Here is a 9,901-nt window from a genome sequence, read left to right on the forward strand (position 1 = left end):
ATTTTGAATTTCTAAAGTGTTAAGAATTTAATCTAAGTGAGTAAATATCTTTGGCAACCCTAGTCTAAATTGTATCTTAAAGTTGTATGTAACATACAATGTACAATAAAAGTGTAACGGTCAGCAGTAAGGAGGCGGATGCATGTGCGGAGAAGAGCAAGATTTATTAGAAGCAAATCCAAAGTCAGAGTCTTTAGGGTAGTCCAGGGTCATAGAGCCAACATAGAGATTCCAAGAATACATGACAAACCAAAAACACATGAAGGCAGACTGGGGAAGCAGGCTATAACCGAGGCTAAGAAACGATAAACATACAGACTAGGAGGCATGGAGTACAAACTTATGGCATACTGATAGGGGCTTGCAAAAACATCAAAACATACAACCAATGAACAGCACACACAAAGGGAACCAGACAAGGTTTAAATGCATGAACTTAACAAGATTAAAAACAAGGAACAGGTGAAAGTAACAATGGGTGTGGAAAACCAAACGAGGGGTGGAGAAAACGAAACTAAGGAATGATACCAAAACACACAAGACAAGGAAACCATGGAACATGGAAGCTGGGAGGGACTAACCATGACAAAAAGTGGTGTGTTTCCTTTAGGAAAGGCTACAGTAGGGAGCCATGCAGACCAAATAGATATGATTTACTGAGACTTGCATATAAAGTTTTATGGCTTTGGTCTTCAGTCTTTTGATGTTGAATCTGGCACATTATGCACACTATGGTGGGGAGGCATCACACACTACAGTTGGGAGGCACTGCAAACTACGGTGGTCAGGTATAGTACACACTACAGAGGGGAGGCATCACGCTCACTATGGTGGTCAGGCATCACACACTACATTGGGGAGGCATCTCACACTATGCTGGGGAGGCATCACACATTACATTGGGGAAGCATCGCACACTGCAGTGGGGAGGCATCGCACACTGCAGTGGGGAGGCATTGCACACTGCAGTGGAGAGGCATCGCGCATACAACAGTAGGGAGGCATTGCGCACATTACAGTAGGGAGGCATTTGACCAACTATTAGACCGAGGCTTAGACCGAGGCTCACTTTGGAGTTTCTGGCTACAGAGAGAGATGGCCAACATACACTATTACTGAAGGCTCCTTCAGTTCATTCCAACTTTTTTCCCAGTTTATTTAACCATCCCCATTTTATTACACACAACTCACACATTCACTAATGATAGCAGATTTAATGCTATTTATTTTCTCATTTAAACATATAGAAATAAGAAAAATTAAGCATTAATCTTTTACTTATGCATCATGTTTTTTCCTCTCTTAGACCAAATTAGCTCTACAGAAGGAACTCTCCAAAACTTTGACCGCTGGCTTTCTTACTTCATCTTTGACCTCAGCGACCCTGTGCACAATGGCAACCAATCCTCTGACCCTACGCCACACACCTGCACCAACATCCATCATACAGTCCCCTTTGCTTACTCCTGGCCTCTTTCGACCTGCCCCAGGACCCCTGAGGGCAAGTCATGCTCCAATCATTTTCTCTCCTTATTAGCCCCACCTACCTTTGAATTACAGGCTTACATGAGAACTTTTCTTCATTTTTAGTTACATTAACTTCATGGGGAAAGCCTGTACACAGGTAACTCACAAAATATTTTTAAAGCTAAAACTATGCAGCCTGAGAAAGACATAGACTGACCATCTAGAAAGACCCAGCTGTTTCTGAATATGAGCCTTGTGAAGACTAGTCGCTTACCGATGCAGCATAAGTACTACAGTGAGACTTGTGAATGAGTCTGTGGTGAAAACTATTCAAGTTCTAGTGATTAAGCCACTGTCCAGATCTGCAAGCCTAACCCAACCCAGTCTCTGATTCACTGTGTGTTGAAGTAGGACTGATCTGGGACTTGGAACTCCTGTGATAGGCACAGGATACAATAAAATTATCTTGATATTTTACAATATTACAAATTATATAAGCTGAAATTCCGTGTTCCTACAGGCTCTGGTTAGCCTGTTCATACACTCCTCTGGTGCTTTCAGGGTGATTGTGAATATGCTCTTATCAAGGACATCTTTAGTTTCTTTTTTCTCTTTGGTCTATTGCAAAGGACCAAGGCTACCTCCTGTCTACCTCAATGAAAGCAGGCAGTTTTAGATGGGAGGAGCCAATGAAAGCAGGCAGTTTTAGATGGGAGGAGCCATTGTGATTATTTATTTATTTTGTGTTTCATTTTTAGCGTGTAAATGGTAAAGAGCTTTAGGCATATCCTAGTGTTGTAAGACAATTAACTAAAATCCTTTTACTCAATTCAAAATATTGCTTGACTGCTTTTTTAATATTGTAGGCTAGAAACACATAGATGTAGTGAAAAGAAGAACAGCTCTGAGAGGCAATGAAAAGAAGAATAGAAAGAATTTGAGTTCAAAATGAATGAGAGAGGGAAAAATGGATTTTCAGGTCGCCCAAATCTGTTTTTACTGGCTCTTTCATGTCCAAATGTGCAATACAAATTGAGGGCTTTACAGTATTAGACTTGAGAAATAGCACTGTAGTCTAGGGCACCTCATTTTCAAACCTCCCTAGCTTAGATGAGCAAAAATGGTGGCAATCTGTGAAGTAAGGTTATATAATTGCTTCCACCCACCCTTTTATCAAAGTTACTGTTCTTTAGCAATTGACAATCAGTTTCAGATGAGCAGCTGTTTAAAGAGCACATATAGACTCTGGTCTGAGATCATCTGAATGAGGTCTTAACTTTAATAAGAGACAAGAAAAAACAGGTCTTTGATCAGCACAAGTACAGCATCCTTTAAAGGAGGAGAAAGAGGAGAAAGGAGAAAATAAGTTTTCAGGGAAAATAAAAAAGATATGACATAAGACACACACGCATACGCACACAACCATGTGTGTGTCAGGTGACTCAACAGCAAGTAGTATAATTTGACAAAAAATTGACAAATGATCACATCACATTTGCTTTAGAGTCAACAGTGGTGATGTCAGCACATCATATGACATGCTCATGCAGATAGAAGAGCTGTCACGAACAGCACAAGCAGATAATGTCTTGCTACAGAGTGCCAAATAATTGCAGCTTTCCAGAAAATTTTATCATGAAGAAGCCTTGTAACAATGCCACGTGGATGTTACTTAGCAGATTATCTGATGTGTACAATATGATATCTTTTATCTTTTATGAGCAGTGTTGCTGTTGTGAAACGTACCTTCATGTCATCTGGAAGGTTTGACAATTTATTGATGTATTCAGTACGTTCATTGGTGAAATATAAAAGAAGCGAGTTTGAGCTACAGTATGAGAACATTTACTGGAGTATTAAGCTGCTATTTATTCATCTCTCAGTATGATTTGATAACCCTGTTGTGCAATGGCATATTAAAAGGATAAATTCATGTGCCATACATTCTATTGAAATGTCACATGTTGGGTCTATTCTGGATATTGTCAAGTATCCCTTGCAATAATGTAAGGCCATTTATAGAGTATTTTGTGTATGTTGTTGTAATCAATCATATAAAAGGGATGATGATGATTATTATATCATGATGGTTTGGATTTCTTACATTTGCAAGTGTCTTTTTTTCTGTTTTCCTACTGATTTACACTTCTCTTCATATCTGAGTCAGTCACTGACCAAAAAGTCTTCTCTACGAGCAAGATCTCTAATCAAGAACTCTTCACCACAAGCTAAACTGTTTTACCACTACGTTTCAGCTTTAAACATTAAATTTACTAACCTTATACAGCCATCTCAGAATAAAGCACCTTCACTTTATATTCCTCTGCTGTGCGGAACCCCCAGTGCTGAAAAAATGGCTATGTTTAGCATAAACAGACCAGCCCCCCCCCCGATGAACCATGTCAGACTGTAGCCCAAGGTGCACACTGCAGAAAACATCCCACAGACCAAAGGCAACATCCCAGTATCTGTACCAAATAAGTGTGAAAGAATGAAGTGCCAGACTGATAGCAAGCAAAAGAACTTGCAATTTTTACTGTGGTTGTAGATTTAACATTGTGATACAAAATGTGTGATCTGTTTAAGTGCTTAAGTTCATCATATTTCATATATCATCTCAGTACTCTAAATCAGATCTGCATGCTTTTTACAGTTGTGACTATTATGGTTAGCATTATGGTTATAATATTGTATTGGGTAACAAACCAGAAACTCCCCATTATTAACTGTACATTAACTCTATATTAACACCAGAAACCCCAGAAATAAAGACCTCCAAAACTTTCAGATGTTACAAACCAGAGTTTCCTTCCTAAGGGTTTCACAGAAGCAGGTTTACTGGAGGTGCTTTTCCTGGGTCTCTTTTCCTGGGTCTCTTTCTCATCATTTAATGATTTTAATTTTAACCCGCTTTCATACCTTTCCTTACTCCTGTTTGTTTTGTACTCTAACCCTAACCCTGTGCAAGCATTTTGCTTAAAGAGGACCACACAAGTAATTCAGCCATTTTAAGGGAAATTCCAAACTATGTATTGCAACATTGTATGCAGTCTTCATTATCTTGTGAGCCTTCTGCAGCAGCAAAAAAATAGCAATATGTCAGAGTTCACTTACTTGTTTGCAAGTTCCTGTATTGTGTGCAAGTTTACTTATGTGTGCCAATTCCATTATTGTGTGCAAGTTCACTTATGTGTGTGATTGTTATTTCATATATTTTTGATGAAATCTATCAGTGATTTGGAGGTAACATGTCCAACACTGTTAAATTACATTAATTACTATAATGTGTGACTATGCATCATTTAAATAAGTGGAAGGTCAAACTTTGTAGGTCATTATATTACAGAGTAGTTAGTGGTATTACTTTAACAATGGTATTGTAATGTAAAATGTTACTAATCATCAGGAAAAAAAGGTTTGGATCCTATTAACAAGCTATGTACGATGTATAAAAAACATGTTAGAACGGCTACAGTTCGCAAATTTGCTTAGTTTTTTATTTTGTTTTCATATTTTATTATTATGGAGATTATGTCTAGTTGCCTTAAAGGGTGGAGTTCACTAAACTACTAAATGTCATTTTTGTTTTTGTCACCATGTTTTAAAAAGGAACACTCTACTGCCATCTGCTGTCTGTGGTTTATTAATGCCCATTGTCTCTGTCATATCCAACAAATTTGACCATAGGAGGTTTATATCCTTTATTGATATGCTATAATGGAGCAATTGTAAATAGTTGATTCTATGATCAGATGCTAACCTCTTGATTACACTAATTAATTCCACCTGCTGACATGATATAATTAGCAAATTCAAGCAGTAACAAAGTCCTGGGCCCCTGGTCTTTCCTGCCCTGTGCGGGCACTAACCCTAACCCTGGGTTTTCCATTCATGGATGTTCCATGAAGTATGTTGGCTAGCTTTTCACAGCATGTTTTCTGCCCCTCAGTGACAAGAGTGCCAACTCTGAACACTCCAACCTACTGTTACAAAACCAAGCATATGACTTCTCCTTCATACAACTCTCCCATTTGCATATATTTGCATTAATGAGCTGAATTACATACTCTCTCTTACAAACTGATGTCTCTGTCTTACATACATCACTAATACACTCATTACTTTCTCTTTTGCTTTTCCTTTCTCTCTTCCACATTTTCTCTGTGTAACATACACTTCCATTCCCCCTTCAGAAATTAAATGTAATGAGCAAGGCAGAGCAGTTGGCGTTACTGTAATGATTGTGTATCTGATGTCCACAGACATTGCAGCTGAATGAAAAAGCCTCTTCCTCCTAATTGCTAACAGAGTGTAGTGTATTTGTAATGATGACTGTGATCTGAAAGATACAGGTTTTTATTTACTACATGCTCTTAGCCTCATCAAAGTGAGACTGGATATAAAGAGAAGAAACCTTGGTGGATGTAATACAGATTGCATGGTGAACCAATCACACCTAAGAAAACAACCTAAACACCTGCAATAGAGGAAGGTGTTTAAATAACATATCTCCTTACCAGAGACTTCTGAAAGCTGGCAGACACAAATTCTTCCCAAGGTGAATCCAGGTAGGTTGTACAGGTTTAAACTGTGTGCTCGTCCTGAGGGACACCCAGAGAGATCTCAGCACTCAGTATAAGGCTTACCAAGAGGCTAATGAATATAAAATCCATGTGAATATTCTGTATGAGCATATTGTCAAGATAACACTTATGTTATGATAATGCAAATTCAGCTTTTTCAGGTTATTTTTCTTTGCTTCAAAGGACTTTATGTAAATGTAACAGGTGTGCAAGAATAGCTTCTAAGCACACCAATAAAGACATGCTTAGTACTTTATAGGTGATCATTCAAAATATCAAATCTTAAGATTGTGTTTTGTATGATTTAAATTTCTAACGTTTCATAAGGTCAGAATTTGTCAAAAGACTTGAATAAAAACAATTCAGGAATATACACTTGAACAAATGTTTAATTGAATATGAATTTGGCTTTGCACCCATCAACATATCCTTTCAAGGTTTTAAAAGTAGACTCACAAGACTGACAGATGAACATTGTCCAGAACTTTCATTCATTTCTCAAAAATCTAATACTGAAATAAACACCTTAAAGTTCACCACGTATAGTTTACATTTATTGTACAAAAACCAGGATGTTCATTGTACATAATCAGAATTGATGTACTCTCTTTGCAAAGTACATGTCTGAAAGAGTGAGAGGCTACTATAATTTAAAAAAAAAAAAGTGTGTTAACTGTTTGAGCCTGAATGCATGTTACATTTAACTTTTACATTTATTTATTAAAGTTTAACAAGGCAGGGTACACATGCATAAAAACACTGTTTTTAAACACTGAAACCTGAAATGCATTATAACAATTTCAGGATTAAAAGGATTAAAAGAAGAGTCATGTCATTTGGTTCTGGTCATGGGTACTACACATCTCTTGTGCCCATGAAGTGAGTAAGTAGATGCTGAGGCTGCAAGCAGGAAGAAATACAGAGGAGATGAACTATCACTGAGGGTGTTGGTGAGAGTGTCATCGTACAGAGGAGATTAACTCATTGAGTGTGTTATTGAAGATGTGCAGGGTTGTCTCACCATACAGAGGAGATTAACTATCCTTGATGTTGATGTATGTTAGTGTGGATGCACAAGGTGGCCTCATCACACCTTTTATTCAGTGTGGAGTGGAGTAAAACAATCCGTAGTGGAGATGACGATTATGATGATGATGATCCTACAGCAGTATTTTTGTACCCTCTCCAACTCCTCAGAGTTTTGTCAGCCCAAACCAAACTGAGCTAGCATAGTCAAGGAATGGACGGGTAAAGGTCAGGTATATCTGGTTAAAACACCACATGGAAGACCAGCTCTTTTGGCAACACTGAGGTTATTACCAAGATAAATCAGATGATATCTGAACTTCAAGCAGATTAAAGGTGCTTTGCGCTGAAATTATTAGAGATGGAGGAGAGGGAATGTAGTGATGTAAACGGTACATGCTGTAACGGCCCGAGGACGCACAGGCTCCAGTGACGTGGACGAACATTTATTAACATACAAACACAACGGCACTCACACCTATGACAAACAAGGAACATGAAACGGTTAACGTTAAACCGACACGATAAACAAGAATACATCTTACATTAACACGTTACATTCACACATTACGCCAACCATAGCCGACAACACTGCACACAACGACAAGAGTTTCAATACACAAAAGACTAACACAACACAGGTGTGTGCAGGTGTGGCTACGAACATGACCCTCCCACTACACGTGGCGGGCCAAACCACGTGACTAGCGGTGTTCCGCGTATATTCAGTAGTCTATCTTATGTATAGCTGAAATCGTTGTACTGGTTTGCCAAACCAATGTATTGAAATTTTTCTCCAATATTATCTAACGTTATCCAACCCAGCAATGAACGCATGCTAGCTACAACTTGCAAAGTAACAGTTGTTGCCACTCACCTGTTAGTTAGCTAGACTATTTAGTGCTGTCTTCTTAAGGGTGTTTTGAATGCATTGACTATGTTAAATTGCATTTTGCATTCCGTTTAACACAGAATATGTAAATAACACATCAATTATTTCACAATATATCATATTGCGTGTGTGTTTTAGACTGAGCCCTTTTCCCCATAGAACGTAATGGGGCAATTTTTAAAACGGCTCCCATTTTGTCATATTTCAAGTTAAATCCACCAAAGTTACTGTGATCCGAGGAGTGATATAAATTACTCTTCCATCTTTCACACCCCTAATCACTCTTATCCCTTCTTTTTCATCCCTCGACTTCGTCATTTTTTACCACCTTCTAGCTTTTATGTTTTCGGATTTAGGATGCTATTATCAGCAATATATATATATATATATATATATATATATATATATATATATATATATATATATATATATATATATACTCTAATATCTGTAACGTGACGTGAGAGTAGGATGCCGAGGCAAGTCTCCGTCATAACGAAGGTGTTTATTGACGATACAAAAAAAAACCCCACCACACTCAATCGCAAGAGCGTAGGCACTAACAAACCCAGCCAGTACTCTACATATAGCGTAACGTGTAATATACACGGAGTTAAACACCGAAAACAGCACAGTATGCGTTTAAATACCTGTGCTAACAATTAACATAACTACGAACAGGTGTGACATGTACAATTAAAAAGGGGCATGACGACACGCACACGTGTGTCTAGGCGAGGGGCCGTACCGTGACTATACCACTAAACATCCTTTTATTTTCCTGTATTCATTCTTTATTCATTCCTCCGTCCTCCAATAGGATTCCACTGATTTTATAACTCCTTTAGCGGTATAGGTAGAACAACATAGTTTGCTTTACTAATTGAATCGCTAGGCCCAGTCACCATACTGCACTTCATACTGATGGCATTCATTTATCCACCCCTTCAATCTTTGCATTCATGCTTCCATCCTTCCATAGGAACCCATTGATTTTGCAGTTAATTTAATGTTCACGTTATGGCCATCAAACTTGGTGAAAGGACTCAACAAACACCAAACAGTATTTTGTATTTGTCACGCTCCCATCCCTGAGCGCCCCCTTTCTCCGTGGTAACTGGTTTACTTCAGTGTTTCCTCGTTCTCATTTTGATTAGTCTCCCCATTTAAACCCCATGTTTGGTCTGTTTGCTGCTCAGCCTCTTAGGTTCCCAATAAGCTTCTCATGGTTTCTCTCATGTTCTCTTGTATCCTCGTGCTTTTGTTATATTTCTCGTTTGGTTGCGCTTCTGGTAATTCTGTTTTCTCTAACCATATAATTCTGGATTTCCTTCGTTCATCATAGTCTGGTTTGTACTTCTGTGGTTCTCCTTTATTTATTCTATGTCTATTTGTGTTTCGTCTGCATTTAAGTAAACTCTTTCTTTGTTTCCAGTGTTCGTAATTAGTCTCCTTCGATCTTTTGCTCGTTCTTTGTTATTCACGTTTATAGTCATATACATTAACTTTATTCCCGTTTACCTATTTGGTTTCCATATTTAGTTATTATCTATTGTACTGTTTTTGTACTGGTTTGTTTGTATTCTCAGTTTTTATTAAATTCACTGCTTTTCATTCCACCATATTGTTGTAAGTCATGGCTTTATCTCATACAACAACTAAATTTGTTGTACTAATTGAACTACTAAGCCCAGTCACCTCACATAGCTAACAGCCTCAGGAACTTCCTAGACAGAAAGAGCTATAAAAGTCTGTCATTCACCAAACCACTGGTGTCGGTGGATAAATAAATTAAAAACTCAACAGCAGCTGATTCCAGGACTACTTTTTGGGCGTAGCAGCACCCATCAGCCCAAAATGAAAAATCCTATTTGCATTTGTGGTTGCATCAGGTTTGTTGGTTTTGACAACGTTTTTCATAGTGGTGTGCAAT

The 9,901-nt window shown here is 38.1% G+C and overlaps 1 protein-coding gene across 1 annotated transcript in view; it reads left to right on the forward strand.

The window, feature by feature from the left end:
- LOC113581731 (zinc finger protein 385C-like) overlaps positions 1-3,546 on the forward strand; it is a 47,065-nt gene extending 43,519 nt beyond the window's left edge. Inside the window, exon 10 of the mRNA XM_035533234.1 lies at positions 1,307-3,546. Within this exon, the coding sequence (XP_035389127.1) occupies positions 1,307-1,537 (231 nt within the window). The 3' untranslated portion in view covers positions 1,538-3,546. The remainder of the gene's footprint in view (positions 1-1,306) is intronic.
- The last annotated feature ends 6,355 nt before the right edge of the window (positions 3,547-9,901 follow it).

The sequence above is a fragment of the Electrophorus electricus genome, chromosome 14 (genome assembly GCF_013358815.1).
Source record: "Electrophorus electricus isolate fEleEle1 chromosome 14, fEleEle1.pri, whole genome shotgun sequence".
In the NCBI taxonomy this organism is placed as follows: Eukaryota; Metazoa; Chordata; class Actinopteri; order Gymnotiformes; family Gymnotidae; genus Electrophorus; species Electrophorus electricus.